This window comes from Periplaneta americana, chromosome 3, assembly GCF_040183065.1.
Source record: "Periplaneta americana isolate PAMFEO1 chromosome 3, P.americana_PAMFEO1_priV1, whole genome shotgun sequence".
NCBI lineage: Eukaryota > Metazoa > Arthropoda > Insecta > Blattodea > Blattidae > Periplaneta > Periplaneta americana.
Window position 1 is genome coordinate 154,364,365 of NC_091119.1, and position 17,094 is coordinate 154,381,458.

Genomic DNA, 17,094 nt, shown 5'->3' on the forward strand with positions numbered 1-17,094 from the left:
AAACAGCTGTTTCTCTACACCCATTATGAACAGTGTTGCCCTCAGACGATCTCAGAAGAGCAACACATACTATTCCTTTGTACACAGATAATAGCATATGGTCATAATCTGTCGTTCCTTCACATCATTTGTAAGGCTTTTTATGCATAACATTCAAACATCTGTATCTCCACACCCACTGAAAATTGGACACATGTTTATACGAACTTTTTACTCAGAACAGTCCATACTACCACCTCCTAAAATATTTACTATTTCTCCTGAATCATCCTGTATGTGTTAGAACAGCTGGAGTACATATTATTGTGCACCACCATAGCTGTTCTGAGTCCTGTAAATTGATCTTTCCAACATACTTTAGCCTAACTTACAAAAAAAAAAAAAGTTTTGTTACTTCCAATTCTTGTAAATCAGTGATTACCAACTCAGCTGCTCTTATGAAGCACTGTGTGCACTCGTGAACTCAAAAGCAAAAAAAAAGAGCAACATTGGCATTGCAAGCACTTGGAAGATCTGTTTTCACATACTACTTGTGTGTAGCGGAGAGTGCTCTTGCATGAGTTGGTGAGCATTGCTGTGAATTTATCTTTCCAACATATTTGTAGTCTAGTTTGTATTTTAAAAAAAATCAGACAGAATACACTTCTTGATAACTATTAATCATGCTGCAAGGAATGAAATAAATACTTTCATCAAGTTGGTGTTTTCATTTTATTTCGATTCTGAAAACGAAGACATACAATTAACAGAAGACTTATTAAACATGTTGTTTTCGAAAAATAACGAACATTCTGAATACATACTGTATTGACAGCTATATGAATTTACCAGTATCATTTGTGTACCAATACAAAAATAAAAATTAGTTGCATATAACATTTTTTTAATATAAAAAGAATTGAAAATGTGCACACATGCGAGTTTTTCATCACTATAAAAAAAAGTCAATGTCTATTGTTGCTGTGGTGGTTAGATGCAACATTTAACTGTTCTTCTTGAAGAAATTCATGAGTGATGCTTGCTTAGTCTTCTGTGGTGAAGTTTTCTTCTTTGCTGGCAACTGCTTAACCGCAGAGTTGGTATTTGTGGTTTCTTCAACTTCAATCTCTTTTAATTTCTTTCTTTCATTTTCCTTTTCTGCTTCACCTTCACTATCTGTGCAACTTTCAAATACATATTCCTTTTTTGTTACTGTAACAATAAAAACACATCCAATGTTTAATTTTTCTAAAAAATTTTCCCCAGTACTTATTTCACTAAATAAAGCCCAGTTGTCATAAATATATTTATGCATTTTCAAATCTATAGCTACGAAGGGCATTCAATAAGTACCTAACGAAACATATTCTTCCTCTTCCCTCATTCAAGTTTTGTTTTATTCCAGTTCTAAATATATGTTTTGCTCCCCAATACTTTGGCTACCAAACCCTATTTTTCCATACAGTCTCCTTTCAAATCTATAGCCTTACGCCATCTAAATGTGGAAGTCTCTATTTACTCACATTACCACTCTGTTTGCCTGTCAGATACTTTCTTATCTCAGCTATGATGTTATTGTCATATCACTTACCGTTCGTTCACTGCATCTCTCAGAGAACCAATGACATGAAAATCAGACAGTGCAAGATCTGAACTGCAGGGAGAGTGGGTGGGGAACGACAGTCCATCGAAGTTTCGTGATTTCCTATCAGGTACGCATGCGTGTGGCCTTGTGTTGCCATGGTGAAGGAGAAGTTTGTTCACATTTATGACTAGTCATACCTGTGCACTTCGCTGCACTTGTTAGAAATAAATATAATTGACTTACTGTACATCTATTATATATTTTCAAATACAGCTTTGTAATTACTTAGTGTATAATAGCTTATTATACGTTGTAAGTCATGTTCTCCTGAATTATTTTCAAACTTCTATTTAAATCTATGAATGTAACTATTATCATCAAACAATACTTTCTGCAGTTGTTCAATCAATTCTACTTTTAAACTTGGTACTACATTTGGCCTAACAGACAATTGGTCAGTGTCTGATAAGGGGTTTTACTCTCAGTTGGATGTATATATATATATATAAATCCCACAAGGGTAGCTGCCCTTCAGTAAGGGTTGCCAAGACACAGCATACTAAACAAATAAAATAAAAATAAACATTTGCGTTATCACTATTTACGATTTTTATTTTCAAATGGAAGCTACTCTTGGGAAAGTACTTTTATTCAATAATTATTAGTAATCAAATAGAATATGAGGAAATTTAGGTGTACAGGTGATTACGAAAAATCTGAACAGAATATTTCATTATGTCTAAAGCAATAATTTTCAAAATATTTAAAGGAATTCCAAAAGACTTAAAACATTAAACTGAGAATTTTTGAATTGTTCCCCTTGCTCCAAACAACAGGCCAAATACTTCAATCTGTCCTTGTATGTGATAATAATCTCTAAAGTATTGAATTGTAGGGCCATAGATGGTCTTCTTTTTTTTTAAATTATAAGTCTATGCTTGAACTTTAAATGTTGGCATAAAATTTACATCATGTATTTCTTTTGCACCAAATGATGCCATATAAAGTAAGGTGGTGTACTGTCTTATATTATTTAAAAAGTATCTTAATAATGGATGTACTCCTATAAGTAAGTTGTTAATCAAGTGGAACAGTGAGGACAAGGCCCATCACCAACCTACAGGAGTACATTTACAATTTCCCAATTAAATAAGAGATACAAAAACAAGATGCCTCGTCCTTCTTCAAGATGGAAACCTCATAGTGTGCTCGTTGGATTTCCAACAGTAATGCAAGACAATGCCTCAAAACCCAAGAGATGCCAGTCAGCTATTGTAATAATCATAATTAAAAATATTATATCGATCATTTCTTGCAAACACAGTGAAGATAAGGCTAATACATACTCTCATTTTATTGCAAATTATGCTCGTTATAATTTGGGCTCGGATTGTTTAAGCTAAATTACGCATGTCATCATATGTTATGACATAATATGTCGTAGGTGGTTCAAGATCAATTTTAAGACAAGTACCATGTTTCCAATAGACTAGTTCAAATGGTTCGTCAATGGTTGTGGATTTTCCCACGTCTATAGGCTGGTTAAGATTTTTCATGCTTTTGGACAGGAATGTGCTCATAATAAAAGCAGGTGAAAAAGGAAATGAGAAAGTATGTTTATCATATCACTCTGGCTGCAAAAGGGTATCTGTCAGATACAGGGGGGAGAACCATTAATCCTTCCCATTGAAGGCTTTAAGGAACCAACCTGGACAAATACCCAATGTCCCATCCCTACCTTCCCGTGGTGTAGCTGTTAGTAAGCATGATTTTACGAGTTGAACTAAAGGGAGGGGCTACTCATCAATTAGTACTGGTCAGCTTGATGAGTTAATGACTGAATTTGGTATAATTTTCCTCTATTCAATACCTAATTCCCTCTTTACCCTTTCCTATCCAGTCCTCTGACTGAACTCTTACTTTCTTCGACCCCGACGGCCTAGAGGTTCATTTCACTTTCCTTCCTCCTCTTTCTACTTTCTGTTCCTAGTGCTGACCTGCTATGGCACTAAAATCGTCCTCCAGTGGCTTAAGAAGTTCTCAAGATCTCTCAGCTAGGTCCAATGGACCCGTCAACCAACAGCAGGTGTGGTCCTCCAGACATTCTGGGGGTTGTGTGTGAATGACGTAGCCACCAAAACGTTAAAATATGGTGTTCACTTAAATCGGCTACAACTTGCCATTTTCACTCCAAAATCTGTGCTTCAGTGGCTGACCATGATAATATCTTTGAAAAATATTGGAGTGTAAGAGGTCAAATGACTTTATTGTCAAACGCCTGGCATTAGAAAACAACATATATATATATATATATATATATATATATATATATATATATATATATATATATAAACTAATGGCAAGTACTCGACTGTTCATCATTCATCCATATGAAGCCAGTTGTGTAAACCAATTTACCAACAGAGTACCATAGGAGGCTAGTCTATGCTACGTCCGCAATGAGATGATGGAGCCACAGGGGAACCGGAGCTCCCAGAGAAAACCCCTGTGTTACCTGGACCGCGGGTTTTCCCAACACAAGTTATAAATCAGGAGTATGCCGGGGATCAAACCCAGGTCCAAAGGATTATGTCAGAGCTCTAGCCACTAGACCACTGTAGTAGTTCATTTCTGATATATCATGAGACATCAAAAGAAATTTTCTCCATGTGAAAGACCACATTAAATGACAATCGAACACTTTTTTCAAATTTAATTTGAAAAAACATATCTTTATCCAGTGTAATTCTAGACAAAATGAAGGCAAAGACCAGGTATCAAATATTTATTTAAAAATCTATTTCTATTGGAAGTAAGTATAGACTTTGATAACTTACCTCTTGATAACTTAGCTAGAAATAAAAACCAAGCAACACTAGATGACAAAATTGTATATATTAAATATACGTTCAAGCACAGCAATCTAAGTATTTAAAGTTCCAAAACATGTTTTCTCAGAATTAAGATTAGTTGTGCAAACTCCATTTGGCTGAAAAAAAAAAATCAATAAGACATGCACTGTGTTTCCATGTATCTTACTTTTAAGATAAAGACACAGGTTAACATTCGTGATCAACTTACATAGATATCCATCTTCATCCAGATAAGTCTTGTCCTTGAGCTTACGCACACGTTTGCGACCTTTTTTGTATTCAATCTCTGGAGTGGGTGGAATCATATCTTCTGGATCACTCTCTGGCTGTTGTGGGGCTGTTTCATGTGGTGGAGGAGAATCAGGAGCTTCATCATCACCATCATCATCTTTGTCAAATATATCTGTAACCCAATATTATGTTAGATGCACATACAATAAGAGTTCAGCTACAATTACAATTCAATGTTGGAAAGCTATGTGGAAAAATTATGTTGTATGTGATGAGTAAAAAATGTAAAATTTTACACATTTATGTGTAATTTGTCATAAATGTGAGAGTTCAAGAAATGTTTCAACAACTTAAAACCCTGAACTAGTTCTGACACTGTACACAACTGCTGCATGCATCAAAAGAAGTTCGGTATTAGTTCGGAACACATTCTGAATTGCTTGCTGGAACAAACCTTATGTCTCACTGTATACTGCCAGCTTTAAGACAAAGTTCATTAGCATGTTATTTACAGCCTGACATTTTCATAAATTGAAGCCACGCAAATGCTTGAAGATTAGTAATACCTTAAAAACAATATACTTTGCATATTTCCACTTGGTAACGAGTTTTGGAATAATGTTCTGGGGAAATTAAACAGACAGTAACATTATATTCCTACTACAAAAAAAAGAGTAATAAAATTAGAATAGTGGGTGCCAAATCTAGGGAATCATGCAAGACCATTATAAAAAAAACTACAAATAATGCCCATGGCTTGTTAGTATATTTTTTCATTAATAAACTTCCTCATATGTATTCGTAAAAATTTTGTAACTAATACAACATCCCATAGCGTAAATATGCGTCAAAAAATGATATTCATACTCCATCGGTAAGTCTATCATGCTATGAAAAAGGAGTGTGTTATATGACAATAAAAATTTTTAATAGCCTCCCTATGGATATAAAAAATTAAACTCAAAACATACGATTATTTAGCACCAAATTAAAGATGTACCTAATTTCTCATGCCTTCTATTCTGTAGATGAATTCATGACATTCAATAACACTTCATGAATATTTCTGTGTTTATAACATATATCAAAATATGATTAATTATTTATTCCGTCAATATGGCTTAAGCATTGAATTACATATGAAAGAAAATATTGATGTGTTACATCCTATTTAATCTTGATACATCAATATTTTCTTTCATATGTAATTCAAGGCTTAAGCCATATTGACGGAATAAATAATTAATCATATTTTGATACATGTTATTGACACGAGGCTTAGCTGAACATATCCCAACATGAATTGTAAATTATTTCTATGTTTACTCGTATTAAATATTGATACTAAAACTTTGTGTTGTACTAGTAGACTATATAATAAAAACTCTTCTGTATATATTTCAACTAGACTGTGACTATAATTAAGACTTTACAGTACTATTAAGATTTTTTTTTCGTATGATATGTTCCATATTCTAGCTGTGAAGCGATGTACGAATACCATGAAATGTAAATAAATACAATACAACAGTGATTTATAAAATATTTTCTGGAGCCCTGCAATATAAGGGACAGTTTTTTTATCTGTCGTAAATCTACAACATGGATCTCCCAGTTTCACTATGCTTCCAGAGAAAATTACACTAAAGATTTTTGAAAAATCCATCACCATTTTGGACATGTGAACCTCAGCTCTGACAGCATGGCAAATTCTAAACCAGTGAGAACGACCAAATGTTTGAACTAACAATGTAAATACTGACATGGTATATACAGTAAGTACAATCATTACTTGACAGTCTAATGCTCTACTCACCATCATCACTGCTTTCTTCTGAGTCTGACATTATAACAATTCTTTTCCTCTTCTTTGTTGATGACACATCTTTCTCTGCATTTAATTTCCTTTTCTTACTCTTATCTTGTTTTTTTCCAGTTCGTTTTGCATTCTTCTTTTCTACTTTATTCATTACTGTATTTTCATCCTTCTTAGTATTCTCACTTTTCTTTGTTACTTTGACTTCTTTATTTTCAGATTGTTGTGGCTTCAAGTTCTCATCAGTTGCAAAGCCTTCGTCTTCTTTTTCTTTCTGTTTGTCTTGAGAATTTGAAGCCGTATCATCATTGGCTGATACTTTTTCCACAGTTTTTTCTGGCTGACGACTAAAGAACATACTAATGCGGCTATTACCTTTGGATTTAGCTGCTGGTTTTTCTATCACTTTACTCTGAAATAAAATACAAATTAGGTACTGACATGTTACAATAACAACTAATACAAAAAACAATGATATTTTAGAATAAGCAAATTTCTAACGCAAATTAATATACAATCTTGCTGAGTCTAAGATTTATTTACTGTAATATAAAGTTGCAACAGTTCTGTTAAATTTCACTACATAAAGGAAACATAATACAGTATAAAGCAACCACATCAAGAAAGAGGGAAATATGTACAGCTGTCAAAAAAAAAGTGGCTGCACTCATGAAAAGCGAATATATTCTAAATGCACTTCAGGTCATGGTGATGTTACACGATGCATGCACAAGTACAATCGCACTGAAGCAGTTTCAGAACTATTCTGTTCACGCAGAGTCAATTGATATCTGCATCTCGTAGAGCAGCAGTAGAGTGCTGGCTCACTGATTCGAAGGTTATAAGTTCAAGTTATTTTATTTTCTTATCGTTCTTTAGCGATATAAATAATATTAAAGTTCTCATTTATATTTTCTTATCATTCTTTAGTGATGTTAATAGTATTCAACTTATCATTTATATTCTGTTATCATTCTTTAGTGATATTAATAGTATTCAAGTTATGATTTATTTTATATTCTGTTATCATTCTTTAGCGATATAAATAATATTCAAGTTATCATTTATATTCTGTTATTACTTTTTAGCAATATAAATAATATCCAAGTTAAAATTTATATTCTGTTATGGTTATTTAGCGATATCAATAATATTTAAGTTATCATTTATATTGTTATCGTTCTTTAGCGACATAAATAATATTCAAGTTATCATTTATATTCTGTTATCATAAATAGCGACATAAATAATATTCAAGTTATTATTTATATTCTGTTATCGTTCTTTAGCGATATAAATAATATCAATTTAATGTTAGGTTTGGAACAATACAGCTACATAATACTAGTGTTAGTTTTTCTTCTTATATTAAATTACATTATATTATTCTGTAACACAACAAAATGAAAAGGAGTGACAAGGACTTGAACGTGAGACGTTGACATCTAAAATCCGACGTTCTTCCGACTGAGCTATGGGGGGGCACAAGTAAAGAAGCATATGTGGAGAAACTGGCCCAATCTCATCCAAGATGTCCTGATGATTTGTGGAAGCTCATCCAGGATGCCTGGGATGCAGTGGCAGAACAGTTGCTATTTGAAAATACTAGTCGATTCTATGCCCACTCGATTCTATGCCCACTCGATTGCAAGATGTGATCGAGATGGGAGGAAGATGGACTAAATATTGAATCGTGGCTTTTTTTTTTCTAAAGCAGATCCCAGTAAGTTTATTTTCTTTATGTCACAAAACTTATTTTCGTTGAGAATAAAATCTTTCTTTCTTTCCATTTGCAGCCATAATGTCATAGTAAATAATGATAAAGTCATGGCATAATACATTCATGAATCTGATGTTAATTACTAAAACAGTCATAAAAGAGACACAAACAATTATATTTTCTCTCTCTCTTAAAAACAACAAAACACAAGAAGCACTAAGTTGAGTTCGAACACACGACCTCATGAATACCTGCCTGTTACACTACCACTACTCTACAATAGCGACAAGAACACTTCAATTATAACTGCAGATATCAGGCCACATGGTCCAACAACATATAACATCGTCTGTCTCCGAATTGTAGCAAAGATACCTGAAGGGAACTTGGCTTCTAGAGAGCGGTCACTTTTTCTTTTGACAGCTGTACATACATGCACCGGCCACATGTGGAATGTTCTAGTTTCAATTTAGAAGTGCAAGTGCAGAAGTTGGCGCAGCTTATAACATTACCATATTTACTCGGTAATTTTCGCACCACAATTTTTAAACATCAATTTTGGACTTTATTTTTTTCCCTGTGTAATTTTCGCACTCAAATGATTAAATTCGTATTTAAATTTTCTTTTTACTTTCGTTTTAAACTGGCCAGTTAAAACGGGAAAGTATGGCACACCCCATGGCTTGCCATTCTTGATCAGTTGTAACAAAGGGTTTATTTGTTGCCAAGGTCACCAAACACCCAGTTGGCATTCACGTTTGTTCCTTTTCTCAACCTGATTGGTTCTCCTAAAGGGCAAGAATTAGCAGATGAATGGGATCTGTTCCTATTCCGATGCAATTCTTTGAAATAAAATGCTGTTCTTCATAATGTCTTGTCGTTTTCTATTTCCTCGCTTAATTTACGCACCCCTACTTCGGAATGGATGTTTTCCTCCAAAAAAAGTGCGAAAAAACACACGAGTAAATACAGTAAATTTATTGACATTTTTAAGCATTCTCAATAATCCAATACTCTCGCTAATCCAGCACCCTCTGTGGAAGGAATGGTCAAATTAGCAAGAGTCTACTGTACTAAAATCTAGAATTAATAATATTAAATGAACATTTTGAAGAGTCTGAATGCCATGAAAATATTCTCCTAATTACAGATAAAAATTAAAGGTATGGCACTAAACAACAGGTAAAACATGATCTAAACAGCAGCATACCTTTCCTTCCGCACTATCATGCTGTTTACTTTTGTTGCTCTGAGCTGCAAACATGGCTGCTATTCCTCCAGTTTTCACATCTTTTTTAGCGTTATTTTCCTCTTTAGATATCTCTGCACTAGTCTGCACCTAATATAACACAAATTAATACATATTACAATCTTCGGGATTGGGGTTGCCTTCTTGCACTTAGTTCCATGAAATAGTTACTAAAAATCAGAACCCTTTACTATGCTTAGACTTTGCAGTCATAAGAACAAGAGAGGTCTAATTGACTCAAGGAAACTCAGGAAAATTTTGCGCTTTGAAGAATTTAATAAATGGTGTCAACTGCCACAGAAAGGTAAAGGGGTCAGCTTATATCAAGACTTCACTTCCGCAAACAGCTGGGTCAGACATCATACAGGCCTTTCTAGCTCCAAGTGGACAAATGCGCTAAAGATTAAATGTTTCTCCTGTACACGCAGTTCCAGGCAAAACTCAAGACAATAACCACTGTAGGCGATGCCACAGTGAAGTTGAAACTTTGGCTCATGTCTTGGGTTCATACCCATTTGGCGAAACTCTTCGTAACAGCAGACATCACAAGATCAGGTCTGGTAATTGCAACATGCCTTAACACTACCTATGAAGAAGTCCATGGAATAGCGGGTATCAGAAGTCATCGGCGTATTGATATTATAACATTTAAACCTAGAGAGACAAAAGGTTATATTCTGATCTGACCGTCAGATTTGAGACGCATCAGAATCAACCCGAGGAGGTTAATCTAGAGAAAAGGACAATTTATGAAGCAACTTATCCCTTATTACAAAATATCATATAAACTCAGGAATATAGAAGTCACTGGATTAATGGTGGGCACTAGAGGGACCATAACAAAATAATTCGTGTCATTGTGTCACAAATTTGGAGTCCCAACAACAACAATTAAGGATATTTCTATGATAGCTGCATATTTTATGGCGACACTTGTACTTCAATTCAAATTACAGTTGAATTTTCTCATATTTTTTTTATCTGTATTTTTTATTTTACTGCAAATTTTCATTATATGAAATATTATCTACTGTAATTAATATTGTAAAATTCATGTAGGAGAGTATACTGAGTCCTTCTGGGCTACCTCCAATGGGAGGCAGTTATCTTATCTTATCTTAGTTTATTGTAAACAAATTTCTTGTAAGACATTTTTAATGTCATCTTAAATATTACCGTTTAACATTCTTTATCTTTGGCAACCTCACCAAGCTGAGGAAGATTAAATATTATTATATAATACCTCACAGTTTCATATATATCTTTAAACATCTAGAACAAAATAATTTCACTTCCTTTCCAATGACTTCTCGTTCTATAGTGTTCAGTCAGCAGACTAACAATGCACTTTCCATTTTAAGTGTTTATAGTTTCCAAGACCTCTCATTTTTTTAATAGAAACTATAAGTACTTGTAACACTTCAATAACCTTCCAGTATGCTTTGTTTTTTCTAACCATTTGGAACAAAAACACCTGTGGTTATATACATAATGGACATGATATGCGACACAAGCAGAGGTGGAGAATAAAGTAAAGGATAAGTGGTTAAGTGAAGTTGCGTATACACTGCAATTTGCAATATCTATCACAGGTCCATCAGTTACAGTCACCTGATTCCATTCCAATGACATTAATATAATAATGTCATCAAATTAAGTAAAAAAAAAAAATCACACACACACACACATACAAACAAACAAAAAATTGGATCCTTAATAATACATCTCTCCTGATAAAATATTATTTCCCATAAACACTGTGTCCTCTAGAAACATTTGAACATTGTTCTGCACAAAATTGTTGAAGATCTAAAATTTTTTATGCTCTGGACCTCAAATTCAAGATTTTGTAGTTAAGTTCTTGTTCCAGAAAATGCTTCAATTATTAATTTAATTATATAATAGCGTTGGAAGTGTATCTTACCAGAATAACTATGATATGCTTTACAAGAAAATAATGTGACTAGACATAATTCATTGTCTGTATGCCTAGATTTTGTATTCAGAATTTTGTCTGAGTGAAATCTGAAAACTAAGCACATAAAATTACTAGATTTATATCACGTGTACAATTTGCTTAATCAAACCTAATTGTAATCATTCAGCTTTGTTGTGGTTTCTTTCTTCCAATGCTTGGCAGGGAAGTAATATTATTGTGATGCAGGGAGTGACGAATCCTATTCAGAATGAACATCCATAAGAATAACATGTATTGCTTTATGGTGCAATGTCACCTATTGCTGCCTGCATTGCATCACATATCACAACCAGTATGTACAAATTCTATGCTTCAAGGGATAAACCATACATAAGCACAGGTCAAGTAAATTATTTTTCTGATCCTTCCTTCGGTATCTATCAGCCATTTCACTGCCCATAGTTTGTTTCCCATCACATTTCAGCACCAACATCATCTTCAATGAATTGTGTTCAGTCAATGTAATTCGACCATAAAGCATTCAAAATATGTGAGCTCAATTCAAAATAAACACATCTACCAGCAACAGTCCCTACAGAATAGCAAAATTAGCTCAGTTCAACTACAACATAAATAACACAAAATAAAGCATACGAGATTACTGGTTGATTGTACCTCTTCTTTCTTGACACTGGATACTGGCTGTTTCTTATTTGTGCTGGCGACACTAGAGGGCCACTGCTTCCCATCCACATTTGCAGATTCAGCTCTAGACTTCTTTCGTAATCTCTCAACTTCCTCTTTTGACCTGAGAACTGGATGACTGTATGTAATAGCTCCCAATCTGCAAACAACGCAGATAATTAAATGCAATATAACAATAATCTATACTAATAATAAAACTGTAACCTAAATTTTTCTGGTAATTTTCGTTTTTGCAAAAATAATTAATGTTAACATGTGTAATTAACTATCCTGAGACCGGAAATAGTATTTTTGAAATTTCTGTTTGTATGTCTGTTACCTTTTCACTCGATAATAGCTGAAAATTAGTACGTAAAATAAGTTCGTTCCCACTTACATTTTAGGCCACATGGCATTAAAAATACTTTCTTTAAAAGAGATGTTATATTTTATTTTATTTAAATCATAAGAAAACTTAATGAGACTACAGATAGGATCAACACAAGTAATATGCAAAATTAAACAAGTGCTATTAAAATGTCACTATTCATCAGTCAATGCATCACCACCAAATGTTACATTTTTTTCAAAAAATTAAAGAAGACCATTATTATTTTTTTTTTCTTTTTTCCTTTTTGAACTCACCTCTCTTTTCCTTCATCTTTAGTCCTCCTGTAGCTATCCACAGCATACAATAAGTTCAAATCTCTAAGTACTTTAGCCTTCTGAATGCTATACACGTGCTGTGAAGTTATCACTTTAAATTGCTTCTTGATTACTTCCAAATCTTCTTCACGAACAATCAAAATTTTACAGCCTGTTTCATCATTCAGCACTCCTCCAATCAGATATGTTGTGTTTACATTGTTCTTCTGCGTAGATGCAAAATAATACAGTAACCTTAAAAAAAAAAAAAAGAAGTGGATTTATACATGGCATGCTAAAGTAAATTAGACTGATCGTATCATAGGCAAAAAAACTACAAAATAGTTCATAATAAAGTCGATAAACTATAGGCTACCTATCTACGTAAAAACCGTAATAATTGTGTAGTTTACATACATCATCAGAACTCAAATTTTCATAACAGCTACCAATATAGGATCCACGGTAATGTGTACTTAAGCTGTTTTACCACAAATTTTGTCCACGGTAAAAAAAAAAAACCTAATTATTAGGCTACTCCATTTGTATTTTTGGTCCAGGGAAAATATTTTTCTTTTACAAAAACACTCTCTTTCTTATTCACTGATTTACAGAACTTCTTTGGATTACTATAGCTTAGACTTCTTTTATGCTAGTAAGTCCTTACTACATTTTGTGGGGATCCCTTTATCACAAGCTATGTCGTAATACAATCTCAGTGCACAATGTTCTTTGACATGATTATTTAGCTTCTTCTGAATATACAGTAAAATCCCTTGTATCTGGCATCCAAATAACCAAGACACCGGCACTTTTAGTTAGGGCAAAAAAAAAAAATTAGTCATTCATGCGAAAGGGAAGAGTCAGACAAAGATGAGAGTGGTTTTCGTGGATCGCACATGTCACATATTGTGTTTACTCTTTACATTGTTCACGTGTGAAAACATAGACAGAAAACCCTGTTTTGTCTCTGGAGTAGATCGGGTAGCATTGGTAAGCTGTCACTTGGACTTTGCAAAAAAATTTACCACTTGAACTCGCTCGTTTCGAAGGGGTGTTGGCTGAGTCTAAATAAAAAAAGTGTGAAATTCTCTATTCTTACAGCATGTAAAAGTTTCATTCAAGTAATAGATAGTATCATGGCTATTTCCACTAAGCACTGCTGTTGCACAATAGATTCCACGAAATGCAAGCGAAATGTTCTTACGCTCAAATCATCAAGCGCTACTTCGTCTTCATAGTTGCAACGTTGGCTACACTGATCTTCACGTCACGTGACTCACATGACCACCATTTAAAATAAGTTGTCATAAGGTTACGAAAACTTCTAGTGTTTTTTACGCTATTATGTATTACTGTATTATAATACTTATGAACTGATGAATGTACATTACCATATTCAGTACTAAAAATAAACATTGTAGGCTATGTATTTCAAAACTTTATTTTTAAATATCTATATGAAAATTACTAAATTTCAACATGGAAAAAAAAAAAATGTTCGTGCAGTACAGTGTGTCTTTACATAACTTAAGAACTTATTTTCCAATTATCCGGCAAAATCAGTTATCTGGCATTGGCTTTGTCCCACAGTTGCCAGATACGAAGAACTCTACTGTAGTCCCAAAGACAGCGTAATTCTGCATTTTTGCAAAATCTTCCCTGGACCTCCTCCCTCGATAAAGGGACCATCTGAAACTGGTGTACATAAACTAGAGATTTACTGTAAAAACAAATCGCAACAGAAAACAGATTTAATGATATATCAACACTGAATATTCGACGAATCTTCAATCTCGCTATGCACAACACATGGCAGAAAAGAACTTGAATTATTGAAAATAACCTCAAAATTTAAGTACTCGTTAGTGACAGAAATTAAATTTTAGTCATTAACATTATAGGAAGTAAATTAATTTTGCACCACTGTTTAGCAATTTTCCGTAAAAGCAGTATTGACATTGTTTGGGCCTCAACTCAGAAAGTAAATTTCTGCTTCAGCATTCTTTTGTAACATCATTTTTGTTGTTGCAGTTTTATTAATAATTAAGTAAGACACTTTGAAAATTTAACATTATCTTAAATTATAAATTTCAATGGACATTGAAAATAAATTAGTAAACAACTGAAGTAACTTGCAATTATTTTATTAAGAAATTTAATGTGTTGCGTAAGCTTCAAAGATTTGCGTTACTGACTGCACGAACAATTTATTCTATATAGCTTATAATGTACACGTATGTTGTAAGGGAGGGGTATGCCTTTTTAAATCGAGGTATGCCGAAAGAAAAATCTTTGGGTAGAATATCACCTCTGGTTTTTTCCCACTTCCCTCACTGCATGCGGGTTATCTCAATTTTTCCTCAAGTGATATTCAGTTCAGTCTGTTTGAATTGGTCTCACAGACATACTATAGTAGTTGCGTGCGTGTATTTCACATACATGTTTCCGTTATTTCTTTTAATTTTTCGGATTTTGTGTTGTATAACTGTCATCTCTACATGTAAACAAGGCGGAAAAGCAGAACCTTCTAGGCAACGTGGCTCCCACGTCTGAAAAGAAAAAACAAATATCCATGCTCTCGATGTGGAGTTCCTATTTGCTTGGTGGAGTGCTCCAAAAAAATTTGTGTGAGGTGTTTGCACTCAGATTGAGTGGCCTATGAAGGAGTGCAGTGTTATAAAGTGTTGTGCTCTTTAACTGGAGAATGAAAAGTACGGTATGTTTTACATGTAGTAAGTACTGTACCTACATATTTTTCGTTCCAGAAAATTGAACAATAATTGAACAAAAAATTTTACTAACATGTTGAAATGTAGTAAATATTAGAATTAGCCTATATTCTGAATTATTATTTTGACAATATAAAAACATGATATAATCGTTTAATTAGTTCAAAATTGAAAACGTTGGGAAAACCATCAAGTCATTATCGCATAGCCTATTTTTGTTATTTCTACTGCTTGTAACTGTTTTAAACTATTTAAATTTTCCAAACTAAGAAATGGATTCGGAACACCTCAAAAACTGTGCTTCAGTGGCTGACCATGATAATATCTTTGAAAAATATTGGAGTGCAAGAGGTCAAATGACTTTATTAGAAAACAACAACAAATTTTCCAAACGACTTAAATTTACATATTATAATATTCTGTATTCATATATCAATGGTCAGTATGCTGCAGATTTTTCACACACTTCTTATTTTATAAATATATAAAATAAACAGAGGTCTCATAGACTCCTCTATAGTACTTACGTGACAATAACTGTCCACAGTACTTAAGGGTCAATATATTTCATGTGAATATCTGTGAAGGACTAAACTAATGCTGAGGTAAGTTCCCTTCATACTCAGCTTATACACCTTACATATATATAGTATAGTTTAGGTTTTTGATATGCCTTGCATATCCTTCCCCTCTTTCCCCAAAATTCCAACCTTGTGCACATAAAATAAATTATTGGTACTGAAAAGTGTCTTTTCGTATGCGTGATGATGTGCATTCAACAAACAGACAAATCTGCTCTTTCTAGTCTTTTAAGATACGTAAATTGTTGACACTATGGTGGTAATTAAGTATAGGCAGAACTATGTGACAAGGTTAATGGGTCAGTTGAGGGGACAGTTAAGTGACATGAGACGACATATGTGACAAGATTAGTAGGATACTACTAGGTTTTACTAGACTTACTGCTTTGCTGTATTCACATGAATATCCAAATTTTTACTCAGCCACTTGTAGGTGACCTGTAATAAAAAGTCTTCAGTCAATTTATAACCTAAATTTGCAATATAGTTTGGGATAATGCGATCATAAAACTACGTAACAATCATTAACAGGAAAAGAAGAAAGGGTCTTGGGTATACCGTATCTTGTGTCACCTAGAACATATGATAAGAAATTAAGATTAAATATATTTATCATAAGAGAATCAAATACAGGTTACTCACGATTTTATCCTCGTCCATAACATATTCTTCGACGTTTTGAAGATACATTTTCAATTCATCTGCATCCATCGCCCCCATATTTTCAGGTTGTATTAATTTCCCGCTCTAAAATGCCGTTTGGCCTGTTTCTGTTGGTCACGAACGTCACGAAGGACTGTAAGTGACAATGTGGTACTTAAGTGCTCTAAAACTTTTGAAAATAAAATATTGTAGGACAATATTATAATTTAATTTTACTGTGTAATCAAAATTAATAACCTAAATCTTGTACTTGTTAAAGACATATGCAAAAGAAAAGTCTCTAAATATTGTACGTAGTACTGTCATTTCTGTCGTATAGAATTACCAACTATGCTTTATTTTTACAAAAGTTAAAAAATATATAATATATTATATTATTGTAATATAAATTGTACATTACTTCACATCTTAATCAGTT

The 17,094-nt window shown here is 33.4% G+C and overlaps 1 protein-coding gene across 3 annotated transcripts; it reads right to left on the reverse strand.

Annotated features, from left to right (window-relative positions):
• Positions 1–686: 686 nt before the first annotated feature.
• Positions 687–16,813, reverse strand: LOC138696694 (DNA polymerase delta subunit 3-like). 3 transcript variants are annotated; one of them, XM_069821990.1, is made up of 8 exons: positions 16,656–16,812; positions 16,396–16,451; positions 12,701–12,955; positions 12,026–12,215; positions 9,415–9,543; positions 6,485–6,896; positions 4,646–4,840; positions 687–1,191 (listed from the first exon to the last, which is right to left on the reverse strand). In XM_069821990.1, the coding sequence occupies exons 1-8, from the start codon at positions 16,731–16,733 to the stop codon at positions 983–985; spliced, it is 1,524 nt and encodes a 507-aa protein (XP_069678091.1). In that variant the 5' UTR covers positions 16,734–16,812; the 3' UTR covers positions 687–982. The 3 variants fall into 3 exon arrangements, with proteins under 3 accessions (XP_069678091.1, XP_069678092.1, XP_069678093.1); XM_069821991.1 differs by having other exon boundaries at positions 694–1,191; positions 12,047–12,215; XM_069821992.1 differs by lacking the exon at positions 687–1,191 and adding an exon at positions 4,402–4,553 and having other exon boundaries at positions 16,656–16,813.
• Between the last annotated feature and the right edge of the window lie 281 nt (positions 16,814–17,094).

Coding starts and splice junctions, on each gene's coding strand:
- LOC138696694 (XM_069821990.1), bottom strand. CDS start 16,733: ATGGGGGCGATGGATGCAGATGAATTGAAAATGTATCTTCAAAACGTC. Junction 12,216..12,700: donor AAAGATGAAGGAAAAGAGAG/GTGAGTTCAAAA, acceptor CGTTGTTTGCAG/ATTGGGAGCTATTACATACA. Junction 1,192..4,645: donor GGATGAAGATGGATATCTAT/GTAAGTTGATCA, acceptor TTATTGTTACAG/TAACAAAAAAGGAATATGTA.